The sequence below is a fragment of the Pongo abelii genome, chromosome 14 (assembly GCF_028885655.2).
Source record: "Pongo abelii isolate AG06213 chromosome 14, NHGRI_mPonAbe1-v2.0_pri, whole genome shotgun sequence".
In the NCBI taxonomy this organism is placed as follows: domain Eukaryota; kingdom Metazoa; phylum Chordata; class Mammalia; order Primates; family Hominidae; genus Pongo; species Pongo abelii.
The window spans coordinates 25,743,618-25,771,141 of record NC_071999.2 but is presented as its reverse complement, the minus strand read 5'-3'; the positions used below and the strand labels follow the sequence as shown (position 1 = coordinate 25,771,141).

At 40.8% G+C, this 27,524-nt stretch overlaps 2 protein-coding genes across 3 annotated transcripts in view; one reads left to right on the top strand and one right to left on the bottom strand.

Moving 5' to 3' along the window:
- Positions 1-24,561, top strand: part of MIPEP (mitochondrial intermediate peptidase) — a 159,506-nt gene extending 134,945 nt beyond the window's left edge. The window contains exon 17 of one of the 2 annotated variants that reach the window (XM_063714639.1): positions 24,305-24,561. In XM_063714639.1, coding sequence (XP_063570709.1) covers positions 24,305-24,402 — 98 coding nt within the window. In that variant the 3' untranslated portion in view covers positions 24,403-24,561. 2 annotated transcript variants of the gene reach the window in all.
- LOC129049706 (uncharacterized) overlaps positions 18,781-27,524 on the bottom strand; it is a 32,786-nt gene continuing 24,042 nt past the window's right edge. Inside the window, exon 6 of the mRNA XM_054529582.2 lies at positions 18,781-20,209. The gene's annotated coding sequence lies outside the window, so the exon portion shown is untranslated. The remainder of the gene's footprint in view (positions 20,210-27,524) is intronic.

Below are 27,524 nucleotides of genomic sequence, written 5' to 3'. Positions count from 1 at the left end.
GCCCACCCCGAGCTAAGGCGGAAGTAAGCGGTGAGTTTCTGTGAGGTGTGTGTTCCTGGCAGCCATGCTTGGCTCATCCTTTCCCAGACCTTGCTGCTGCACCTCAACATTTGCTGATAGGAGATGCCATCAAAAGAAAAAAATGTAAATCTTTTTCAGTGTTTATCTTTTGGCTGGTGTGCTTTTCTAGTCGGCTTCCCAGAATGTTGCAACTCTCAAAAATTCTGTTCTTTATCCAAAAAATTTTGTGTTAAGAAACTTAATATTTTCTGCACTAAAATTCACACATGAGAGAAAAAGAAGTCCCTCATTCAAACCAGAGATGATTAAGTATTCAGATTTTAGTTAACACAAACAATAGAACAATTCTGCTTTTACATTTTAATATTTTTCTTAATGCTGTTCTGTCAGATCTCATTAATTCACATGATTTGTTTCATGTCAGAGATGAATGGGGGACATGCAAAGAGGATTATGCCAGTTGTCACTTCATAGGGCTGGATTTGTAAGCTAAGACCCATAGTAGTGGCTTCTCATTTTCTTGGAGGCAGTCAGCCTGTGCCCCAAAACAGCAGGTCTTAGGTGTTGGCTCACAGCCTTAACACTGGGGTATCACCAGGAGTGATGGGTGAAATTACTGAGATTTGTAACGTAAAAGCTTACAGGATCTCGTTGTCCTGTAACTTTTTATAGGTACCTTATATATTTTTGTTTAACTGCTTCCTGGATAAATGTAAAGAGTTATATTACATAGCAAAATGGAAAGAAATAGAATACCTGCCTTCAAACTATGTACCTCCCTAACCAAATCACAACTTTTTTTTACCTTCTTAGTTATAAGACTGTGTTTCTTAGGGTCAGAATACCTTTGTATTCATACTTGTGCTCTTTGAATGATACAAATTCAGAGAAGTCAAATAGGGAATGCTTTTGATCTTTGAATAATAAGTTCTACATAGGCAAACTTTTAGATTATTTGTTTTTCTCAGAATGAGTCATCCCTTGGGAACAGGGCTCTGCTCAGAGCTCTGAGTCCCTTGGCCATTTCTAGTCCTCACCAGCTAGAGGCCAACACCCTATTCAAGGAAGTCCCTGAGCACACAAGATTCCTCTACTTTCTTTTTTCCCTGGTGTTTGCTTTACATTCATCAGTTAAAGGCCACTGCTAGGAACCATGTATCTGTGCTGTCTAACTCTGGGCTGCAAGGTATTTATTCAGCAGTTTTCCATTACTTAACTTTACATAGAGTGATCCTCACAGGAAAAAAGACAAGTTGCAGCAGCAGGGGCTTTTCTTAAAAAGCCTAACACACCAAATACCATTTGAAGGCAACATAATAGTGGTTAAAACAGTATTTTCTTCCCCAGAGAAAGAAAGCAATCACATGGTGAAATAGAATTGGATTTGCAGTCAGTGACTCTGCTACTTACTATCTATAAATTACTTAGGAAAGTCACTTAATTTCCTTGCGGGGGGTAAAATATGATTTAACTTCAAAACACTTCTTTTTTTGTCTTATTATTATTTATTTTTTATTTTTTTTGAGATGGAGTCTCTACTGCCCAGGCTGGAGTGCAGTGGCACCATCTCCCCTCACTGCAACCTCCACCTCCTGGGTTTATGCACTTCTCCTGCCTCAGCCTCCTGAGTAGCTGGGACCACAGGCATGTGCCACCATGCCCAGCTAATTTTTGTATTTTTAGTAGAGACGGGATTTTGCCATGTTGGCCAGGCTGGTCTCGAACTCCTGACCTCAGGTGATCCGCCCTCCTCGGTCTCCCAAAGTGCTGGGGTTACAGGCCTGAGCCACCTTGCCTGGCCCAAAACACTTCTTTTTAATCTGCTTCTCCTTTTTTTAATCTCTGAAGGGGGTGGGGTGTGTGTACAGACGTGTGTGTAGCATTGCAGATTGACAGTATGGCCTTGTCTATTCTTAAACACATTCATAGCTTACATAAAGATATATATTACAGGCACGACATTCAGTCACTTAATCCTCCACTAAACACATGTGGCAATACCTGACTGAAACCAGCTTTCTTAATTGCTGAGACATCTGGGGTGAGGTTTAACTCTCATTGTCAATGTTAAGGTTTTCTGCTGTTCATCTCATACCCCCACAATGGTTTTTGGCTTATGTTAAATCACATTTCTGAGTAGTAAGATAACTTAAGGTTTTTGCTTAAAATAAACCATGATGATATGGCATTCCCATTCATTTCACCATTTTATAAAATATATACTAGAATATTTGTTAAGTGTGCTATGGTGAGCATGATCTAAGGTTCAGTTTCCATTACAGTCACTTCAGAAAATGTGCAGTTTTATAAAAAGACAGATATGCTGAGGTTTGTGAGTAGCAAGGAAGTAATACTTTGCCCCCGCTAGGAAGCAGAATTGTTTCTTACTACAGCAAATAGACAGGTAGAATTATATATATATTAGGAATGGAAACTATATTAGTTCAGCAGTTTGTGAATGGCAATTGTATTACTCATGCAAGTTTTCATATTGCCCTCTGTAAACTATTTGGTCTTTTTGTGTTTTATGTTATGTAAAATTTTTAGGTAAGTGCCTCTTATTGAGTTTTTAGGTTCAGATTTTACTTATCCTCTGATAAGTTTAATCCCCTATAACACAGGTCATATTGTCCCTATTTTTATAAATAATGAAACTTAGTCAGTGTTCATACCCTCTGTGCTGCCTTGCCCACATTTTTCTCCGTTGATCCTTAAATTCTGACATGAAAGTGACCTGGCCTTTGGAAGGCAAGAGATGTAAGCAATGTAGGTCTTGGGCCCTGATGGTTCTCTTAACGATCTCCAAGTCTTTTTTTTTTTAATGTCACAACCTATCTATTCTCATTGACATAGGAGAGACCTGCCTGACATCCACTGATCAACAATAAAATCTTCCTCTTCCTGCGAGCTCCTTTAGACTTTTGTGGCAAAGCTGTCAATTTAGTTTATAACCATTTTTAGCCATGGTGGTCCTGATGGAAAGATTCTCCCCACAGCCACGTAAGCAGGACGTGGCCCAGTTAGTTTTGGGTTCTGCCTCTGGTTACAGAATTCCTTATGCTGTCTTTCTTCAACTCTTCCACAAAGAATCTGAGGGGAGGGGGAAGGGAAAGGATAAAGTCCAAGATTTTAGCATTCCAGGAGGTTATTTGTAAATATTAAACAACTTTATTTCTATGCTCCTTTCTAATCAGAATCTCTCTGGCCAAAAGCAGTATGCAAGTAGAGATACTAAATAATAACTTTATGGAGTTTTTCAAATGGACCAAACATCAGATCAGATGGAAAGAAATAGTAGTAGCTAAATGAGTCAATTCTCAACAAACTGAAACTCGATTTTGTTTGTTTTTTCGCATCAGACTGACTCACCAAACCAAGTCTAGAAGCCCACAGGGCCTTACCTTAAGCTGATTAAAATATAATACCTTACGTTTCTGTAGAGCTTTATTTATAGTCTGCCAAACACACTCGCTTTTGCCATATTATCCTATATCATCTCTTCTAGCTTATTAAATTTTTTTTGTTCAAGAAACAAACCAGAGAATTATGGTTTATACTCCAAAGAACCACCTCCACACTCCAAGAAGATTAATACAAACAATAAAGATATCTGTCTACTAGTTTCTTTAAAAACCGTTCTCAGTTCCAGCAGCACGGAGCACATCAGCACCCAGAAATTGGGTTTACGCCATTCTCCAGTAAGAGGAACCAAGGCTCCTTGGAGAAATGGCTGATTCCAGGGCTGAAACAAGGAAGACAGAAGATGAGCATGAAGCGTCTTACAGTGCCAGAAAGGAAGGAAGTGCCCAGAAACACACACAGTGATGGGCGCATGTGTCATCGCAGCAAGAGCCCACTGAAAGAGCTCCCAGTACCCCAACCTGGGCCAACTCCAACAACCAAATAAATCACAGTCTTGGGATGTGATACAAAGTATTAAATACATATCCATGAGTCCATACTGATGTAAATGATTAAATGAATAAATGAATAGAATAGAATAATCTCCCATAGAGAAGAGTTCCAAGTAATTTATGTACATACTCCCCTCCTTAGGAAAGTGGAACATAACTCCCCACTCATTATGTGGGCAGTGCAGAGTGACTTCCGTCCAGAGCACTCTAGAGACAGCGGGGGAAATGACAAATACGACCTCAGTCAGATGATCAAGTTCAGCATCAGTGATGCGTCATGTGGACAGTATGCATCCTTGATATAATATGATGGGAAGTTTTCCTCCCAGAAACCCATAACCCGAGTTTCATAATGAGAAAAACGTCAGACACACCAAATTCAGGACATTCTGCAAACTGCCTAAGCAGTACTCCTCAAAACTGTCAGGGTCATTGAAAACGAAGTCTGAGAAGCTGACACAGTCTAGAGGAGCCTAAGGAGACATGGCAGCTACATGTAGTGTGGTCCCCTGGTGGGTCCTGGAACAGAAAAAAGACAGCTAGTTTTGATCGTACCAGGGCAATCTGACTAAAGTGTACCTGGAGCTAACAATATTCTGTCAATACTGGTGCGTGAGTTGTGACAAATGTCACACCATGAAAGATATTAATGATAGGGGAAACTGGCTGAGCGTGGAGTGTGGAGGAACTCTCTTGACTCCATCACAGTTTTTCAGTAAATATAAAACTATCCTAAAATTTAAAATGTAATTAAAAACAACCTCCTTGGGAAGGTTTTTAGCAATGACGCTGCTGCTCATGGTTTGGTCCACACCTTGACTCCACCATGTTTCCCTTCTTCCCAGCAGCCTTTTCAGTGCCACTTGGGGGAGGGAGGAGCACAGAGGTGAGACTGAAAGACGAGTATTGGGCACAAAATGAGGCTGGAAGGTAAGTGGGCGTCAGGTCGGGCAGGGCATTGTGGATGCTGTGAAAGAGAGTTGGTGTTTATTCTGAGGACTACGAGAAACCATTTACAGTATTTTTAAGGCAGGTAGTGACAAGATCAGATTTATGTTGGCATGGAGGAGAGTGAGTGTGATATCAAGGATGACTCCCAAGCTCCATGCTTCAGTTGTTACAGAGATGGTTGCATGGTTATGACTGCCACGGGGGACAGAAATCAAGAAGCCCTTATGCAATTCGGCCACTGTGAGAATTCAGCTCGGGAAGCTCCCAAGGCCTTCAGATTCAGTTTCTGAGTGACTGCGAAGGACTCTGTACAGAATGGGCTGGAGGAAGCTCTTTGCCCATACAGTTCTGATGATGGGAAACGCACTTTTTCACGAGGAAACTCACTTCAGTTTGACAGCTCTGATTGACAGGATGACACGTTTATTCAAATTGACCCAAAATATTTAGTCCACTTGAAAGTTTGATGTCTTGTTGACACAGCAGCTTAAGTAATAAGCGTTGATGCCTTTTTTTTTTTAAATAACCTGATTACTAACCTAGTAGGCAAAACGTGCTTAGTGCAAGGCTTTACCGTTGGTGTTATTTGCACAATACAAACATCACGACAGTCGAGGAGCAATAAGTCCTGTCTGTCAGCAGAAGTACAGCTGACATTTAAAATAAGAAAGCTAAATAAACAGTCATTGTTCAACAATAGCTTAATTTCCCTGTTGTCAAAAGGTATACACAGATACTGAAACAGAAAAGGCATTTTACATTGTCTTATAGCACTGAAAATTAGTAGTAGTTAATACTTCCAGTTTTAAAGCATGCAGTTAGCATTTATGCAATCTGATTAATCTCTAAATATTGGCATTGTGTGGCAAGGCTGGTGTGCCCAGCACTGTAGGAGAACAGTAAATGCACACTACCTCTGGATGGTTATTTCTAAATTTATGTTTTAGAAGGTGTCTTTGCTTTTTATTTTTTTAATCAAGGGATTTCAAGGGAAAGATAAGCCTTAATGCCTGACAGGTTCTGCCTGACTGAGCCAGCAGCATCTGTGCCCCCCAGGTATGTGGAGGCTGAGCATACATAAATGCCAGAACGTGCTCAAAAGCACCAGCCTTGGCTTGGGATAAGTGCCCACCCCAGGGTGTGTTTTACATTTGTGAGGGACTTAGGAGGAAACCCCTTCACACAGATACATTAAATATTAAAAGATAAGATGATTTAAAACTACTAGCATGCCAAGTAAAACTTTGCTGTTGGAAGTAAATCATTCTGATGAATTTTGATGGGTTGTTTAAACATTTATGAATAGAGTCTCTTTGTTTCCCCTGTAGTCAGACATTCTCTACCCCCTTACCCTGCTTTGTTTTTGCTTCATGGCACATATTAACATTTACTTCCTAATTTCAACATGTATTATTTCATTTATTGGTTTATGGTCTCTGCCCCTCAATAAAGTCTAAGCTCTGTGATAGGAGGGCAACTGACTGTCATGTTCACAGCTGTATCTGCAGCCCCTGTTACAGGGCTCAGCCCATCAGCATTGAATAAATATTTGTGAAATGAGTGAATACACGAATACCAAAATAGACTTAAAAGAGCAATTGTTTCCTGTGCTGTAGAAAAGTTGTGATTTAGCTGGGTGTGGTGGCATGCTCCTGTAGTCACAGCTACTTGGGAGGCTGAGGCCATTGCTTGAACCTGGGAGTCGGAGGTTGCAGTGAGCCAAGATCACACCACTGCACTCACTCCAGCCTGGGGAACAGAAGGAGACTCCAGCTCAAAACAAAACAAAACAGGCCAGGCACGGTGGCTCATGCCTGTAATATCAGCACTTTGGGAAGCTGAGGCGGGCTGATCACAAGGTCAGGAGTTCGAGACCAGCCTGGCCAACATAGTGAAACTCCTCTACTAAAAATACAAAAATTAGCTGGGCATGGTGGCACACGCCTGTAGTCCCAGCTAGTCAGGAGGCTGAGGCAGGAGAATCACTTGAACCCGGGAGGCAGAGGTTGTGGAGAGCTGAGATCACACCACTGCACTCCAGTGTGGGCAACAGAGTGAGACCCCATCTCAACAACAACAACAACAACAAAAAGTTGTGATGATTACAGTGGGAACAGGCTTTTAATTTGCCTGGTTCAGGAATTTTTTTTATCACATGAATATTTTTGGATATTTCACAGGCTAAATATTTTCATGAAGTTCTTCAATCATGTAAAAGAAAAAATATATATAGTTGTTGTGCTGTCTCCACACTTGTTCAGTCTCTCACCTGTTCTCTTACTCCCATCCTGCGCTTCCTCCTTCCTGTCGCGGTGTTTTAGACACTTTTTGTTCTAGTACAGTGCTTGGTTCTGCCCACTGGACGAGTACCGACTGTTAAGCAGCTGGATAGCAGGCATAATAAGTAGGGGACACCACTAGAAGAAAGGGGGGGTCCGCTATCCATTCCCAAATAGGTCCTTACTGGCCAGAGTCAAGTACCTCTTCATAAGCCCTGGGCATCAAGAGTTCCTGCCTAAATGATTTCAGATAGTACTCTGTTTAAGCAGCATGCAGGAAGGAGATTCTCCATGCAGGAAAGGCGAAGGGACAATGACAGAGTGCAAATGTGCCAGGTAGGTCATGGGCAGCATCTTTAATCCACCAAACACTGCTCTGGTGGGTCGTGTCATCTCCACTTCCCACGTATGGAAGCAAAGGTCTTGTTTCAGAGCCATTCTCTGGCATAGTCAGGAGTCAGTCACACTCTTTTGCCTCCAGAGCCCCTGCTGCCCCACAGCACTCCCCGACACCTCTTAGCCATAGACTCTTGATTACTGTCTTCTTCTTCAGCTTCTGTTTTGTCACTGTTACTTTCAATGGGTAGTGCTTGTTTTGACAGTTTTCTCTAATAGTAAGCTATCATCTACTTTCTGTATAAATTTGATGGGTCCCTCTTCCATTTTGAGATACGTCCAGAGGTTGACTTTGAGGTCTGAGAGGTTTTTCTTCCTTAAGTAAATATCTTGTAGTAGATTCATTCCAAAAAATATACTCATGATTCCATTTTTAGATGATGTCAATGTATACTACCTTCTAAAAGGGATGTAGGTAACATTCTCTCAGTGCTTTGAGTGCTTAATGGAAACATCATAAGATGTTTTTGAAGATGGTCATTTGTTATAGATGGTGTTCCTTTTTTTAATTTTTTTTTTTTTTTTTTTTTTTTTTTGAGAGGGAATGTCTGTCTGTCACCCAGGGTGGAGTGCAGTGAGGTGCTCTCAGCTCACTACAACCTCTGCCTCCTTGGTTCAAGTGATTCTCATGCCTCAGCCTCCTGAGTAGCTGGGATTACAGGCATGTGCCACCATGCCTGGCTAATTTTTGTATTTTTAGCAGAGACGGGGTTTTGCCATGTTGGCCAGGCTGGTCTCCAACTCCTGACCTCAAGTGATTCACCTGCCCCAGCCTCCCAAAGTGCTGAGATTACAGGTGTGAGCCACTGCACCCTGCCTATAGATGGTGTTCTTAACTTATGGTTAAAACTGTGTTCTGGCCTGGTGCGATGGCTCATGCCTATAATCCCAGCACTTTGGGAGGCTGAGGTGGGTGGATCACCTGAGGTCCGGAGTTCAAGACCAGCCTGGCCAACATGGTGAAACTCCATCTGTACTAAAAATACAGAAATTTGCTGGCTGTGGTCCATGTACCTATAGCCCCAGCTACTTGGGAGGCTGAGGCAGGAGAATCACTTGAACCTGGGAGGCAGATGTTGCAGTGAGCCAAGATTGTGCTGTTACACTCCAGCCTGGGTGACAAGAGTGAAACGCTGTCTCAAAAAAAAAAAAAAAAGTGTGCTGAGTGGGCTAAACACAGGTTACAAAAGCAGATGTTGTATCCCCAAAGGTCTGGTTCTAGGTTTTGTTTTGTTTTGTTTTGTTTTGAGACATAGTCTCGCTCTGTCATCCAGGCTGGAGTGGAGCTCAGTGGCGCAATCTCGGCTCACTGCAAACTGCCGCCCATGTTCAAGCGATTCTCCTGCCTCAGCCTCTCGACTATAGCTGGGATTACAGGCACCCACCACCACACTTCGCTAATTTTTTTATTTTTCGCAGAGATGGGGTTTCACCATGTTGGCCAGGCTGGTCTCAAACTCCTGACCTCAAGTGATCCGCCCGCCTTGGCCTCCCAAAGTGCCAGTATTAACAGACATGAGCCACTGCACCTGGCCTGGATCTAGATTCTTAACTTTGCTGCTTGACACCCTCAGGCATCAAGCTTCAAGGGCTAAGGAAATCACAAGTTGGCAATACACTGATGAATTTACATTTGGAAGGTGTACCAGTAAAAAGTTAAATTATAGTAATAATTATAGAGATTTAGAGCAATTTTAGTTGAAGAATTGAAATTGACATTTGCTAGCCAACTCTTTTATGAAATGTTGCTAGAGGATGTAGAAACAAGATTTCTCTTGGTTTAACTGGATTGCTTCCTGAAAGAGCATTTACAAGACATCTTCTGGTGTTTCTTTATGTCTTTTTCAACTAAATGTAAAAGAAACTTTTTCTTTATGACTGTGATGTAACATTATTAATAATGAAATTAGATTAAGAAATTATACCTATACCTGATTTTCTTTTATATTTAATAGTTTATCTTTACATTAAAGTTTCTCTTATTGAATAGTCCCTGGTTAGTTGTAGAGTTTGCACATCTCAAATATCTGAATAGCATTATCAAGTTCTTTTTGTGACCCATCACATAAGTTAGAGTATGTCAGGTAACACATAGTTTCTTTACTCTCTTTCCATTCGGTACTAAATGTATGTTTTGTTTAAGCTTTAGGGTCAGGAGGAAGGCCAACCTGTACTTATATTTCCCTTTCTAGCAGTTTAAATAAAACTGAGCTTTAACAAAATTCTTAAAATCTTAAGTCACACACTCAAAATAGTGGAATTTCAACACTAGATTTATTTTTGTCTTCCTTTTGATGCATGTGCATTCCACATTAGGATAGACATTTTATTTAAATGCTGCAATAGCCTGTGTATTGATTTTCTAAAGATAAGTAATCCTTTATGTCAAATACTTTCAATAAAACTAATTCCTGCTACTTGTATATTGCCAGCATTGAATGGATAGGAGGGAGTCATAAATGTTTAGTCAAACCAAGCATACATTTGTTATTTTATTGTTCATTGTTGTTACAATAGTGAGAGCAATAACACTAAGTACAGCTAAAAGCATTTGTTGAGTGTATTTGATGTGCCAAGTACTATGCATGTTGCTGTATGATCTCATTTAATTCTCTAAACAGTCCAAGGGATGCATAAGTAACTTATTTGCCTGAGATCACCTAGTAGCAGACGTTAGAACTAGGATTCAGAGTCAGGTACTCTGACTCACCTGTGTGGGCTGGTAATTTCTTCAACTTCTTTCTCATTATACCAGGAAGTTTTTGCTTTGAAATATGTGCATGCATATTCCACTGTATTTTTTTTCCCTTGCTCTTTCATAATTTTTGGCAACTGAGTTGCCTTGTTGGGAATACAGTGATGCTCAAAGAAGATATTATTGGGTTATCAGAGTAGGATATCATGGGGACAAATCTGAAAAGTGGCATGTGCCAACCAGTATGCCAACTAGTAGCTAATATATATACTAATATGTAATTGCCTTATCTACAGTAAAATGATTTTGTAGGAAAATAAGATTTGTTGAATGTAAAGGCATGAATGCACGGCATACAAAGCAAGTTTGGAACTTTACAGGATGCTTATTGGCAGAAAGCTGCTTTTCTTGCATAGCGTAGCAGGAATAAATGAGGAGAGCATGTTATGGAATCAGAGCTACAATTTAGTAGCTCTAGGATTATGACACAATTTCAATAATAGAGGCAGAGCCCAGAATAATAGCCGAGTAAATAGAATCCCTAATCCTTGGCTTGTTCATGTATTTACCCAACGTAGCCTCTGAAATCGCTGAAAGCTTTTTGGAAGAAAGAAATGGAAAGGAGCACCTGCGTTCTCAAGGCTAAGACCTCCGTTTTGTAAATGCACTAATATTTTAAGAGGGTGTGTGCATGTTTAGTGTGTGGGTGTGTTTGTTTAAGGAAGACACTGAGCTTCAAAAGGCAAGATGTTTTGTAACCCAGAAATGTAATTGTAAATGGAATTATTAAATCTGACAATGAAATTAAAATAAACTAATGTGTAAACAGAGCACATATGTGGGGCTGTACTTGCTGGCTCAACTTCTGTCTAACACAGGTTCAGAGGCTTCACTTCAGTTAATACTTCTAGAGAGATAGAGAGAGCCTCATCTGTGAATGCCGACAGATACCAATCCAGCACAGGGAGCAGCAGAGTCTTTTTAGTTCAAAGGAAGAGAAGAATTTCACTTCCTGGCTGATAGTCTGATTTTCTCAAGAACTGATTGTAGATAGAGGGAATCCACCTTTAGCAAAGGGTGTGGGTAACCACAGTCTTGTAGCAGAGAAAAACTTCAAAGTCAAGATGGTGAGCCATACAGTTGCCCTAGGCTTGGGAGAGACAGATCTGGAATGAGGATTCTGATCTCATAAAATTCACTTAAGATTTTTCAAATTGCCAGGGTAGCCTTTGTAGCTACAATTCTTAATCAGTCTAGGCTGAGTTTGGCACATATAATTATTTCAGCAGAAAAAATAGCCATTAAACTATTATGATGAATTATTAGAATTGGTAATGGTGCTGAGAATACTCAAACCTCCTTTTCACTCACTCCCAAATCTGTTTAGATAATCTGCTTTTTGGTACATCCAAGTTATTGTTATGTCTAGTAATGGAGGATGGCATAGCACAGGCAGCTGTATATCTGAGTGAATCGCAGGTTCTAAAAAGAGATTTCTGATCTCTTTTTTTAGTTGTGGTAAAATATACATGCCATACCATTTGCCATTTTAACCATTTTTAAATGTATAGTTCCAGGCCATTCACAATGTCCTACACTTACAATGCTGTGGAGCTATCACCAGTACCCATTTTCAGAACTTCCCCATCACCCCAGTGAAGACCCTTTTATCACAGAAGTCAGCAGGTAGAAAAATTGATTTATTTTAATTCCATCTTTTATTTCTTTTAGTAGATAAACAGTTACCTAATAAGCAGATGCCAAAAAGTAGAAAAAAGCTGTGATTTATGAGCTGGATAAGTAGCTTGTGAGTTTTATGATAGTTTTATGATATTTAATCACAGATCAATGTTTTGGAATTGAACTTGTGCAAAAATAGTAAGCAACCTCCTCCTTCAACTCTTGAACTAGGAAGCATGTTTTCATAAATCTTCAGGTCTGATTATTATAGTGAGTTACTGAGCATTTCTGTGTGTTAAATGCTGTATCTTATTTAATCCTTATTAACAATCTAGCAAAGTAGATGACATTGTGCCAGTTTTATGAACTTCAAACATTATACTAAACTCCAACATTTTACTTTTACTTAGATTGCCTCCAGCTGGGGTTAAGTGATTAGTCTGAGGTCCTTAACCAGTTGTTTAACCCAGGGCAATCTCTTACTAAACCCTTGCTCTAACCATCACGATATATTGCCTACTTTCGAGCCACCCAAAATTTTATTTAGAAAATGAAAAAGGTATTTTTTTCTCTCTATTCTTTCTTGGCACCTCTTCAAAGGAAAACTTTTGTATAGTCAGAAGAGAAATAGCCTGAAATTTCAAACAATAAGATACCATGCAGAACCAGATAATGTTCCATTCAGCCCCAAATTCACACCAGCACAGTGCCCCCGAGGCTGTTGGTGGAACTGCATTTGAATGGCTGCTCTGCTGACCAGCAAGGCCCCACTGGGCTATTGTCCTGTAGGGGGTCCTCAGGACATTTTCTTTTTTGGAGCCTGAGGCTCTTTTTGGTCCACTAGACTGTTTCTTAACTGATACTTTTAGGCCTTAAATAGAAGGCCTAATGGAACTTAATTAATTAATTTCTACTAAGTCCAGTGCTGTGGCTGAAATGTAAGAATATGCCTAGCTTTTAACTTTTATTTATTTTTTTAAAAACTTTTTTTCTAGGTTCGGTGTACATGTGCAGGTTTGTTATATAGGTAAACTTGTGTCATGGGGGCTTTTTGTACAAATTATGTTATCACCCAGGTACTAAGCCTAGTACCCAATAGTTATTTTGTTTTTGCTCTCCCTCCCCCCATGCTCCACACTCACATAGGTGTCAGTGTGTGTTGTTCCCCTCTGTGTCCATGTGTTCTCATTATTTAGCTCCCACTTACAAATAAGAATATGCGGTATTTGGTTTTCTGTTCTTGCGTTAGTTTGCTAAGGATAAGGGCCTCCAACTCCATCCATGTTTCTGCAAAAGATGTGATCTCGTTCTTTTTTATAGCTACATAGTATTCCTTGGTGTATGTGTACCACATTTTCTTTAACCAGTCTGTCATTGATGGGCATTTAGGTTGATTCCATGTCTTTGCTGTTGGGAATAGTGCATCAGTGAACATTGACATGCATATGTCTTCATGGTAGGATGATTTATATTCCTTTTGTGTATATTAACCAGTAATGGGATTGCTGGGTCAGATGGTAGTTCTATTTTTAGCTCTTTGAGGAATTGCCGCACTGCTTTCCACAATGGCTGAACTAATTTATACCCCTGCCAACAGTGTATAAGCATTCCTTTTTCTCTACAACCTCACCAGCATCTGTTATTTTTTTGACTTTTTACTAATAACCATTGTGACTGGTGTAAAATGGTATCTCATTGTGATTTTGATTTTTTAGCTTTGATTTTAAAGAACGGATGAGGTATTTGTCCTGGGTGTCTTGGCCCAGGGCCCTGGCCACTCCTGATTGGTGTTACGAGTCCATCCACCTGGCCACATACACAGAGCACCCAGACCTCCCCTCTCCTGGGCAGCCTTGGACACCCAGTCCATGAACTTCCCTTGCATCTTTGAAACCTACAAGCAACGATACTTCCTTCCCCGACTCCACAAGGGAAGATCCAGTTTCAGGGAGACCCAAGCTATGGAGGGCAGTCCCTCTGTGCTATCCTCTTCACACCTCCTGCCACACCTGACAGGGCTTGGTGGCAGTGAGACACTGTTTTCTCTTTGTCCAGGAGCAACCCCTGCTTTTCCAGTGAAGGTGGGGAGTAGAAATCAGGCATTAAAGCTTGCTTGTGTATCATCCAGACTTTATGAATCGGAGGAAAGACAGAATCATTTAAATGAAAAAACAACTGCTTCAGGTACAAATCCTGGGTCTACAGAGTTGGTCTTTGATCAAACAAAAAGATCAGTGTTCCCTAGACATCATTAAATTCTTTTTAATAACGGGTGAACTGATTTTTTTTTTTAATCAACTGGGATTCTTCTTGAAAGAAATAGAACCAACTCTGGCTTATCGAAGCAGAAAACCAATTTTTTTTTTTTTTGAGGCCACAGAATCAAAGGAAGAAGTTAGGACAGGGCTCCAGAAGAGCAGCTCAGTGGGGCTTGGCAGAGGAGCGGGTGTGTTCTTCATGGGGCTGGTACTGGGATGGCTCAGTTCCAGCCAGCCGTAGACCTTTCTCCATTCGGCTCAAGACTCAATCCTGGGAGAACACATCTGGCCACCCTCACTGGGTGAGGCAAGGGCAGGGAGAGCTTCCTCATTCGTTGGCCCCCCGCAGGGTGTCTGCCTGCACACTGTTGACGTTTTGGGACCAGATAAGTTCTTTTTATGGGGCCTGTCCTGTGTGTAGTAGGGTGGTTCACTCCTCCAGTGTGACAACCAAAAATGTCATCAGACCTTGCCAGATGCCCTGACAAAATCACCCTCTAAACCACTGTTCTAAAGCAAAATTATTCTCCTAACCAGAAGGGAAATGGATGCTAGGTGGAAAAACGCAATATCCTACCCCATTGACACCTTGGTGCTGTATGAACAGTTATGTATTTCCATGGCTTTCTCCCCCACTCATGAAGTTCCTCAGAACAGAAATCATGTCTCACTCATATCTGTGTGCCTGCTGTCTCCAATACACAGTGTTTAGCACACAAGTGCTTAGTAAACATTTCCTTTGATAAATGCATGAGCAGACGATCAGTCCGAAGTGGAGTCAGGAGTGGTCATGTTTCTGCTTGCTGCCGTGCACAGGGAGCTTGGCCTGCAGGCAGAGGCATTTATCTCAGAACCCTAACGGCGGGAGAGGTCCACGCCTACGGGGAGTCAGACCTAAGCAACTCCATCCACCTTTCTGCTAAAATCGCCCACTTTGGCAGAAATCATGACCTATCAACAGATGGCCAGTCCTCTACCAACTTCCTCGTGTTTTCCTTGAGAAGTGGCTCCCTCTGGGCTCCTGCCTGACTGAGTTTGGGTTCTATTTCTCAGGCTCAGAACAATCAGAATGAAAGAAGCTTCTTAGGTGTGTGTTTCTGAGCTTTTCTCATAAAAGAGTTAATAATTGGTAAACACAAATTATTGTCCTCTAGAATGTTCCTAGTAATCAAAACATACCCTGCTTTTTAACTTCTTAAATAAAAGGACTGCCTTAATCTCCAAAGGGCACCTCCCGTCTGGGAGACTTCTTGAGCAAGTGCAGAACCACAGCTTCCACACAGCTCACACTGACACCACGTCCCTTTCTCCCTCCACTACAGATCTGTAGGCCATATCCATGCCAAATCCACTAGATCATTGTAGGTGCTTTTCCAGCTAGCTGGTACTCAATAACTTTGAACAGTGTCCCAAATAAATTATAGTTTTACGTGAAACAGTTGTCTTCTATTTCACCTGAAAAATTTTAGTTAAGTAGAAAATTATAAGCGTCTGTATCTTTCTTGCTCAGTATTTTTCAAGTTATAGTTGTCAGTTGGGAGAAACAACATCTCATTTTCAGGCTTAATAGGTTTCCGCAGGTCCGTCTGAGCCATGGGGCTTAAAGGCGAGCATGCAGCAGAGTCACTGGGAAGGCTTATTAAAACACAGGTCACTGGGCCCATCCCCAGGTTCTGATTCAGCAGGGCTCGGATGGGGGATTAAGAATTCACATTTCTAACAGGCTCCCAGTTGACAAACCAGTGATGTCAGTCCACTTTTAGGTCCACTGGATCATAGTTTTCAGAAGAAAATCTCAGCCAGTCACAGAGGCGCATGCCTGTAATCCCATGGGGCACTTTCAGAGGCTGAGGCAGCTGGGTCACTTGAGCTCAGGAGTTCGAGACCAGCCTGAGCAACATGGCAAAACCCCATTCCTACAAAAAAACAAAAACAAAAAACAAAAAACAAAAAAACTAGCTGGGTGTGGTGGTGCATTCCTGTAGTCCCAGCTGAGGAAGGCGGAGGTGGGAAGATCACTTGAGCCCAGAAATACAAGGCTTCAGTGAGCCGAGATTGCACCACTGCACTCCAGCCTGAGTGACAGAGTGACACCGTCTCCAAAAAAAAAAAAAAAAAAACCTCAGTAATTTTTATATATAATATATACAGGGTTCTCTAATCTTTTGGCTTCCCTGGGCCACATTGGAAGAAGAATTGTCTTGGGCCACACATAAACTACATTAACAATAGCTGATGAGCTAAAAAAAAAAAAAACCACCAAGAAAAAACTTCATAGTATTTTAAAGTTTATGAATTTGTGTTGGGCCACATTCAGAGTCATCCTGGGCCACATGCAGCCCACATGTCATGAGTTGGACAAGCTTGATATATAACATCTTCCTAATAAATAACATGTTTTTTCTTTTTTGGGGTTGGTTGTTTGTTTGTTTTGCCTTCCTGAAATTCACATTAGGCATTTAGGCACAGATTGAATGAATGGATGAATGAATGGAAAAACTCTTACAAATATTCAATTAATAGTTTCTTCATTCATTCATTCTTTGAGTTTCATTAAATTTGGATCATACTCAGCCACTGATCAAACAGCCATAGTTTCATTTTATTGGGCACCTTTGCTTGGTGTCAAGCAATATATGAAATAGACTCAAAGAAAAGATGTACCTATTCTTCTTCTTCCAAGCTTTAAAATAATTCTACTTTTTAATTGCCTGGTAATCCCCTGTATTTATGAAATTAAATGATACACCAACCATTTCACCCTAGGGCCTTAGGAAAGGGAGCCAGAATGAGATTTGGTCTTTGCAAGGTTGGCTTACAAGTATAGTCAAACTGCCAACCAATTGCTCTCAATCATGTTTTCAAATAATTATATTAATTGTACATCCAAAAGGGCATTCAAGGGTTAAACAGGTGAGGCCATGAGTTTGCTGATTTTTAAATGAAGGTCTGGTTGGATTATATGTTCATTATGTATTACAAAATAACAGAATATGAACTTGCAGCTTTGTACACATACGTATTTGAACTCATCCTGGAGCTGACAGGATTTTTTCTTGGTGAAAGTGTAGAAATATGCAGTTAGGAGCTCCTTAAATATGTAAAGGCTTCTGTTTGAAGGGGTTACCACAGACACTTGGAGACCACCCAGAAAGCATCCCTAAGCACAGAACTCTTGGGCACTTTTTCCTCCCAGTATCACACCAAGACAGGAACTCCAGCAGCAACCAAGCATTGTGAGCAGCGTGTGCCCTGATGGGAAGAGGCTCTTGGTCGTTACATGAGTGCCTGTCCTGGTCATGAGTGTCCCGGTCACAGCTGGGCCAGGCAACCATTGGCAGTGCCAGACTACGGCCCTGTGAGACGAAGCCACTGATCTCTGCCCTCTACTTCCAGCTAGATGGGCACAGTCGTGACTGCTTGTAAAGTGTGCTCCACAGAATGGAAGCCGTGTAAGCTGGGTACAAGTGCTCATGGGTGGCATCAGGAAATAATGAGACCTTTCTCTCAAGATTTTCTACATATTTAGGTTCTGTCACATCAAGGATGCTGACATTTAAATATAAACCTTTTTAGAATGTTATTTGACAGAATTTCGGGGCATGAGGCAATATATCATAGTGCTTTAAGAGCATGGGCTCAGGAACCAGACTGCCAGGGTTAAAGCAAACCTATGAGTTGTGTGACTCTCTTGGCTTCTGTTTTCTTACTTGTGAAGATAGGTGTCTCAAGGTGTGTTTTAAGGAGACCACGGATCAGTGCTCTTAGGACAGTGTCTGGTGCACAGTGAATGCTCTGTAAACAGCCATCATGGTTCTGGGAGTGGAGTGGCTGGCATTCTCTCTGATGAGCCCCGTCTAGGCCAGCTGTCTGCAGGTCAGGTCCTCCTGCATGGTATTTTTCTCCTCACTTTCTTTCCAGCTGTATGTCTGCAGTCACTCGGAAGAAGAGGACTGGAAAGCCGCAGTTTGGAAACCCTGCCGTTTTAAGACTCAGTCTTGGAATCTTGTTGATATTATAATTTAAATTAGTCAGGCTAGAATAATTACCCTAGTACTTCAAGGTTATGAAACACGCTAATTTGAGCAGAGCCGTCAGAACAAAAATGTTCTGGCTTGTACCATCTTTTCTTAGCCCATTTGTCTCTCAGGTAAAATAAGGAGAAAAATACATTAAATTCTCTCTTTAACTACTCTTTATATATTCTCTGTCCCTCTCAGTATGACAAATAGGTGAAGATCTACTACCTGCTTCCTTTTGTGAGCTCATATTTGCAATGTGTGTCCTGATGCAATTTTGTCTTTCTTATATTGCTATTGACACTTTTCTCTTTTTAGTTGTAAAGTTATTGCCTGTTTGAGTCCTTTTGGCAAGATCCATTCATTCTCCCTCTAATTTAGGTGATTTCCAGAGTGAAATGTGTTTGTTAACTCCATCCACCTTGGTTGGAGTTAACAGCTCCAAGTTGGTTCCCAGGGGTGCTTAGAAAATACAATTTTAATCGTCACCCTTCTAAAATTAAGACTTGAAGGCAAAGGGGACATCTTTGTCAGCTTTAAAAAAGAAGCCAAAGCTTTCTTGGAATTTTTTTACTATGGCCATATACAAAAGCCAAATCCAGTTTTTCTTACTTGTGGAACTACCTGAAACTTTTTTTTTTTTTTTTAAATTTTCTGTGTAGGGTTTAGTTCATGTTAACACTCGCAGAACATTTAAATCTAATTAGAGCAGGGCTAGCATAACAGTGTGCCCAAGATTCTTCCCCAGTAACTGTTCTTCATTATCCCTCCAGGCTCAGGTCCTGATTTCCTCCTTTTTGAACCTTCATCTTCAGCAATCACATTACATACAAAATCACCAAACCAGTTAGCTCTAACTATATTTCTTTAGAAAAGCCCACAAGTGTATATATTTTTCTCTTGTGGCCACAGTTGCCATTCTGTGAGGTACAGGAATTGTTTAAGGTGGGAAATTGGAGAAGGACGTGTGTTAGTTGGGCCTGTCTGCTGGGAAGGAGAGCGTAAGGTCATATTTATATTGGCAGTTTGTTGAGTTGAAGTGAACCACTTCAAAGAACAGGATGGCCATACTTACCTGAATAGGTTGGCTCTGAATGAATGGCTTTCCCTTCTGAGAATTCCAGTCATTTAGTTATAAACGACGAGTCATGTAATTATAGAAATGTTTCAAATATAGTTTTTTTAGTTTTAAGGAGCAGAGAGAGTTTAATAGACAAGAAGAGGCAAGAAGGAAGGGAGAAAGAAGCAGCTCCCCTGTACGGAGACAGAGGAAGGGGGGCTCCAAAGCCAAGAGAGGGAACCCCACCTGCCACAGATACCAGCTAGGTATATATACAGAGGCTGGAGGAGGCAGTGTCTGATTTGCACAAGGCTCAGGGGATTGGTTTGACTAGGCATGTCATTCACATAGCCCACAGGAAAAGCTGGCCCTCCCACCCTAGCCTTTTAATATGCAAATGCAGGGCACCATGATGTTCTACACAGGTGGGGATACTTCGGGGTGGCCGTGTATCCAGGAATGTGGGGAAAGGGCAAGGCCACAGGAATCGCCATGTTTGGGTGGACCCACTTTCTCATGGCTGGCGTTTGGATATCAGGTAACTGGCCTGGCTTTAAGAGCTGGAGCTTTACAAGAAACTTTTCCAGACATGCTTTAAAAAACAAAAACTTCCCAAGGACCCCTTTTCCTCTCTATCTGCTTAAAATAATTTATCAATAACTCCTACAACATTCCCCCCGTGGAGATGCCGCACTAACTGCTGTTAGGGGTTTGGGCGACGATGTCTTCTGGCTACTTCCTGCTGGAAAGGGGCGTCGAATGGGGAGCAGCAGCTAGGGCTCCTCCTGGGGTTGATCTAAGGGTCCTCGGATGACGTGTCCATGTGTGGTTCAGTTTACAGCACCATTTGGAGTTTGATTGCTGTGAGTTGGGTGATCCTCTCCTCTTGAGGTCCCAAGATAAACTCAGAGCTCCCAGACAGATAATTTCCAAATTCTAGAGGAATCAGGCAGAGAAATAAACATGCTTCAAATTTTGTTCATAGGAGTACACCTTACTCAATTATTAAAGGCCATAGATAGTTTAAAATAAGTTTCCTTGACTCAGTCTGATGAATGAATTTCCTTTCTCGGCCAACACACCAAAATGATATGGCTCCGATGAGTGGTGGAGCACCAGGATTTTTGATCCTCATGCCGGCTTAGATACAAGGACACGGACACACATGGAGTGGTTTTAAGGAGCAGAGTTCAATAGGCAAGAAGGAAAAGAGAAGGAAGAAGCTACCCTGTACAGAGGAGGAGGGCTCCAAAGCTGAGAGAGGGAACCCCTCAAATATTAAAAAGGAAGAAATGGTGTGATAAGCTAGCACATTTTATGGAAAGCCATGTCTTAATTAAATGTTTTCCCTACAATTGTTCTCTGTATCAAGAAACCTGGCACATAGGGGATGCATGAAACCTGATTTATAATCAGATTCAGTCTACTTAAGTAATAACCTATATCTAGAAGCTACATTGTCAACTGTGCTACTTTAGCCATCATCACGTACCCAGTGTTTCTATCCTTAGTGACACAGCTGGGCCAGAGGCAAGGCCTGCATTCATGCATGCAGATTATTTTACTATAAAAAAGAACACTGTGTTTTGAACTTTAATTGCACAAATAGACACAGCAATGACATTCTCTTCTAGTAACTGCCCATTATTCCTCACATATTTCCTAAGATAGAGCTGTTAGAATTTAGATAGACATTAGATAGACAATGAGAATATTTTAGTCTACAGTTGAAACTGTAACAATATTGGTATTGTTCTCAACTACCCCAGGTCTAGTTAAGGGCTTTCAAGTATGTGTTTGGACCAAGTATTTTCATGTCCACCATCTAGATAGTCCTTGGTCTATTTCCCACCCCATGTGCTTTCTGGTGGGATGATCACATCTGCACCTCTAGTCCCCAAGCTGTCCCTGAGCTCTGTCCCCTCACTGTCTCCACATGGAGTGTCCCCTTCCACCTCACATTTGACAAGGGTTGTGTCTCCACACCACCCTGCTCCTCCTGGATTCCAGCTCAGTCTGTCCTTCCTGTTCTGTTGGTTGGCCTGGTTCCGAGCCCTGGGTCCTCTCCTGTTCCTCTCCCAGAGTCTCTTCCAGCCTTACTCTATCCGCCAGACCACTTCTTGGTCAGCACACATTGTGCATTTCCCCATGTTTGTGCCTTTCCTATATTGTCTCCTCCACCTAAAAGGCCCAATCTGTTAAGTTTCTGCTCAATCCCATCTCCTCCACAAACCTTCTGAATCTCTTAACTGGAATTCATCTTTCTCTTCTGTTCTCCACACTGACTGCACTTTGTATGCTATTAGCATCTACAGTTTACTTTTTCTCAAGATTTTATGTTAAAATTTTTCAAATATTCAGAAAAGTTGAATGAATAGTACAACACTCATATACTTGCCATTTAGTAAACATTTTTCTATATTTACATCTCTTCATCTCCGTATCTGGCCTTATATTTTTATGCATTTCAAGGTAGCAGACATCAGTACATTTTACACCTAGATTCTTTTGCATGCATAGCATTAGAGTTCAATAGTTGCTTACTGTATTTAGGTAAACTTTTCATACAGTGAAATGCACAATCTCAAATGTACCTTTCAATGAATTTTGATGCATGTACACACCTTTATAACTCAAATCACTATCCAGATGTAGAACATGACCATCACACCAGAGGCCCTCCTGCCCCTTCTCAGTTGATTCTAATATCCACTCCCAAAAGCAACCACAGTTCTGGTTTTTTTTTCACCATAGATTGGTTTGACTAACTTTTTGAACTTCATATAAATGGAATCAAACAGTATGTACTGCTTCACGTAAGGCTTCTCTCACTCAGTATAATGTTTTTGAGATCCATTTGTGTTGTTGCATGTATGAATAGTTTGTTCCTTTTTGTTGCTGAGTAATATTCCATCATATGAATATATTGTAGTGTGTGTATTCATATCCTATTGATAGAAACTTGGGTTGTTTCCAGCTTGGGGTTGTACAAGTTGTTTCTTTGTTGACATATGCTTTCATTTCTCTTGGATAAATACCTGGGAGTGAAATTGCTGGGTCCTAGTGTAGGTATATGTTTAGTTTCATAAGACACTGTTAGACCTTTTTTCAAAGTGATTGTGTCATTTTATCCTTTCACCACAAATGTATGACAATTCAGGTTGCGCACAGCCTTGTCAACATTTGGTTTAGCACAGTGGCTCACGCCTGTAATCCCAGCACTTTGAGAGGCCAAGGCAGGAGGATCGCTTGAGCCCCAGAGTTCAAGACCAGCCTGGGTAACATGACAAGACCCCATCTCTACAAGAAGTTTAAAAACTAGCTGGGCGTGGTGGCACACACCTGTGGTTCCAGCTACTCTCAAGCTGAGGCGGGAGGATCACTTGAGCCTGGGAAGTCGAGGCTGCAGTGAGCCATGTTCACACCACTGCACATGCTCTGTTGTCCAGGCCTGGACAACAGAGCAAGACCTTGTCTTTAAAAAAAAAAGAAAAAAAAAATTAGCTGTTCTGGTGGATGTGTAATAGTATCTCATTGTGGGTTTGGTTTTCATTTCCCTAGTGACTAATGATGTTGAAGTCTTCTCAGTGCCTATTAGTTGTGTTACTTATTCAGGTATCTTCTTCTGTGAAAAACCTGACCTTGTGAAGGTAAAATCTTTTGTCAATTTGTAATTTTAAAAAATATATTTTTACAATGGGTCAAAGGAGTTCTTTGTATTTTCTGGGTACCAGTCTTATGTGAGATATGTTTTGTGAGTATTTTTTCCTACTCTATCATTTGTCTACTCATTGGCTTAATGGTTTCTTTTCAAGAGACATTTTTAATTTTGATGAAATCTAACATTTTTTCCTTTTATGGTCATTGCTTTCTGTGTCCTAAGAAACTATACCTACTTCAGGGTCACAAAGATACTTCATGAGGTTTTTTTAAGATAATAATTTTAGTGTTTACACTTAGGTCTGTGACCATCTCAAATTAGTTTTTATGTATGGTATGCAGTAGGAGTCAAGGCTAGCTTTCTGCCATATGGATATGCAGTTCTGCCCAGCCGACTGCTCCTCTCACTCTTCATGTTGTGACTGAGCCTGCCCACCTGTATACCCATGACCTGGCCTGATCCTTCACACACAACAGATGCTTCCTTCATGTTCACTGAATTGCAATACAGGTTCGGAGAACAATAGAGGATTCCTGCAATCTTTTAATGCCTTGATTTTGAAAATGGTTTTACAGAATTCATCTCCCAAAGTAAATGTCAGTATCTAGAGCCTGTTCAACCCTTGAGTTAGCATTTTCTGCCAAGAATGTAGGTTGAAGCAATAAGGTTAATTGCATCAATCTTTGTTTTTGGCTTCTTTAGAGTGAAGAAAGGACATGAATTCAGCTTTTTATTGAATTCTTAATATATGCTAGGCATGGTGCTTCATTGCTTCCACTACATCTTCTTGTTTGATCCTTATAGCAACCTTGTAGGAAATTTGGATGCCAGAGATTTTAAGTGACTTCTGCGTTACACAGTTAGTAAGTTGCAAAGCTAGGAGTTCTCTGGGACAGGGAAATCTGGAGGAAAGCCAAAAACTTGATTCTGATATAAGACCTCTATAAAAGAATTAACATCTAATTGATTGTAAAGTGTGTAGAACTTGATAGCAAAACTTGATATGTAATTAAACTTGTTAAATTGTGAATCATCCCAGTCAAAGATAACTAAAAAAATTCAGTCTTCTAATATCAGTCTCTAAGGGTATAGTCATATATGCAAAAATAATAGCCCTTAGGAAATATATTTAGGCCTAAATCTCTAAGCTAAGGATGGATTTGATAGTAAAAATGCATTAAAATTATAAATAGCTCCAAGGCCCACACACTGCCCATGACTTTATAAAATGTTCTTGCATTCAGGTTATACAGCCAGAGTCTTAATTCAGAAAGCCAGAGCGTTCCTCTAGTGTGTGGATTTGATTTTGTGTCTTTGTGCTTCCTGTTGCCTCCTGGTGAACGCAGTGCTGACCTTTCCTTTGTTTGCAGGTATGCTTCAGAAGTGTCCTTCTGTTGATGACTTCGTAAGTGCCCTCGTTTCTGACTTGGATCTGGACTTCGAAACTTTCCTCATGGATTCTGAATAACAGAAACACTCTACACCTCTTAAATCAAGGTCATGTAGATAATGAGTTTGTTGTAAATGCTACAGCTGTGAGAGCTTGTTTCTGATTTCATTGTTGACTTCTGTAATTCTGAAAAACTTTAAACCGGTAGAACTTGGAATAAATAATTTGTTTTAATTATTCTGGCTTTTCACCTGTTTGGCAAATATTTGAGCACGTGGAAATCTCTGACCTAGTAACAACACTTCTACATGGCATTGTTAAATGGAGGGTATGGGCATTTCCTTAGTATAACCACTCTCCTCTTGAGCTTTTCCCTCTTTCCATGGATCTTTAATTGGTTTAATTAAATAATTAACTAAAAGCAAAATTGTTTAAGACAGAGTTTGAAGCAATCTTCGGACAGGTTACACTTATAGTTCTTTTAAGAATGATGACCATTTCTTAAGACCACTATCTAAAGTAGGCTTAGAAAATGCACTTTAAATAGTCAATTACAGGCAACCAACAAACCAAGTGTGGTTTCCAAAATACATGTAATTATCTGTACTGTTTTTTCCTGACTGTTCAGGCAAATAGACTCAGAACACAGAGGACTGGCTTGGCAATGAAGGTAGAATGAGTAAGTAAGTGCAGGTACAATTAATAAGTGACATACCAGTGTCAAGCAACTGGTGAATCAGGAAACAAACCATGTCTGTTTTTATCTGGAACTCATTTGGTTTACACTATTGCCTACCATACTGTATTTTGGTTAATATCAGGAAATAAATTATTTAATGGGTTTTTCCCACCATTAAAGTCAAAACCTAATTATGAATTTCCAGTTTAAAAAGGCATCTGCTAACAGCCTCTTCTTGCTTCTCACCAAATGACCAATGATGAAAGGAAAGATTCAAAATGCCCAAAACTAGGACACACATTCAACCTGTTTGCAGAATCTGGAGGAATTTCTTCATGCTCAGAGATGGGACTGGATGGAGAAACATCATCAGTGGCCGGCCTGTGCCAGGTGCACCTGGATGCAAGGGGGATCGACCCTTCATGCTTTCCCACCTCCTGCTCACCCTTAGAAATCCAAATCGGTACTGACCAGAAAGCAGAGCAGCCAGCACCCCAAGTAGGGCTTTGCGTTTGACTGAGTGGTGCAGTGGGTCCTTCCCCCTGTTGCTCCCCATCAGAGCTTCTCTCTATATACAGCAGCACTTGGAAACTGCAGCTCACACAGCCTTGGGCAGGGAGTCGGGCAAGCCTGGCAGTGGTGTCTCCTCTGTACCCAAAGCAAAGCTGAGGAACGGAGACAAAAGTTTGAGGAAGGGCTCTGGTGCAGTGCCCAGGGAGGAATCTTGCTGTTTCTATGTCTCACCCTATTCACAATATCCAAGCTAACTTAAAAAGAGATCTTATCCTGACAAACTGGCAATACACAGATGCCAGCTCATTCTGGGAAACAGACTTGGAGAAATTTACAGGTAAATCAGTTACAGGTAATCTGAAAAGTGCTTTCATCAGCACCCAGGTGCACCGACAGTGACAAAACCCATGCATCTTTATCAGGTCTTTTTTGTAGGGGTGAGTAACCAAAAAAAGAAGTCTATGTGGAGCCTTTTTAAAAGCATTCTTCAGAAAAGGGAAAGGAAGACTTCACCTGCAAGATGCTGGAAAATCATAACTTAGAAAATTATTATTTCTTTTGAGACAGAGTCTCGCTCTGTCACTCAGGCTGGAGTGCAGTGGCATGATCTCAGCTCACTGTAACCTCCACCTCCCAGGTTCAAATGATTCTCATACCTCAGCCTCCCTAGTAGCTGGGATTACAGACGTGCACCACCACACCCAGCACATTTTTGTATCTTTAATAAAGACAGTGTTTCACCATGTTGGCCAGGCTGGGATTACAGATGTGAGCCACCGTGCCTGGCCCTCTCTGGAATTCACAAAGAGATTTGAGAAAACATGGTATTTATGAAGTTGAAAGCCATAAAGAACAGGCAGAAATTAAAAGACAATAGGACAAGTTACAAAGGAAGATGGGTAAGATAAAGAAATGCAGAGAAATGATAACCACAGTACAATGATTTAAAACATTGTCAGAATCAGAAAAGAAGAAAATTGTCAAGGAAAAACCTGAGAAACATCTTTCAGAATGCAGGTTAAAGGGATGCATTGAGAGCAGATAGCAAGACAGCAGAGTGGAGGGCTACACCCTCTGAATTCTAGAATTCCTCAGATGAAGCCAGGGCATTTGCAACAAAAGCAATAACCAGAAATAAATTCTGGTGTACTCCTGTATTCCCAGGAGTACAAACCAGTGCCTACCACTTAGTAGGGGCACTGGTGAGTGAATGCTAATCCCTGATTTCAAGAAACTATTTTTAAGCTGAAAGAACGGCTGTGCAATTCGAAAGAATCCCTGATGGTGGCACACAGTGCGAATGTCCTTAGTGCCACTGAACTATACACATTCAAATGGTTCTGCTCCATGGTAAATGGTATATTATGTATATTTTACCAGTTTTTTAAAAAGCAAACAAAAGAGAGAATTCTGAATTCCAGATTAAAACATAGTGAAAAGAGACCCTCATCTAGATATATTCTACTTTTTTGGGAGTTTAAATAAAATATTTGAGTTTAATTTAAAGTTTGAGTTTAATTAAAATATATAGCATATCCCAAGTTGGGCTTTGCAGAAAGAACACTTCTCAGGAACTGTTAGTTGGTGTACCAGGAACTCAGAAGGGTCCTGTTATTAAATATATTTGGAAAATGCATGGATTCTCTGAAGATTGACTGTGCATGTGAGCAACACTGCAATCGCAAACCAGATTTGGCATTGCATCCATGAGCCAGTATTTCCCAGACATATTTGGTTATGGCCCACCCCCTTTGTGGAGTACTTATTGCTGCTTTTCGGAACCCTGGGAAATAACTAAAAATATTCAGCTGGAAATAACAGGCCTAGCTATAAAGGAGCAAGAATTACAGTGACTCCAGAGTGCAAGTGTTCATCACTATTCAGAGCCAAAGAATTGAAAGAAGTTTTGAGAGGTGAAGACGGAGATGTAAAACGACATTCTTAGATATACGAGGGCTCAGGAAGCATCTCAACTTTCCACACTTCTTTAAAAATTGCTAAAAGTATA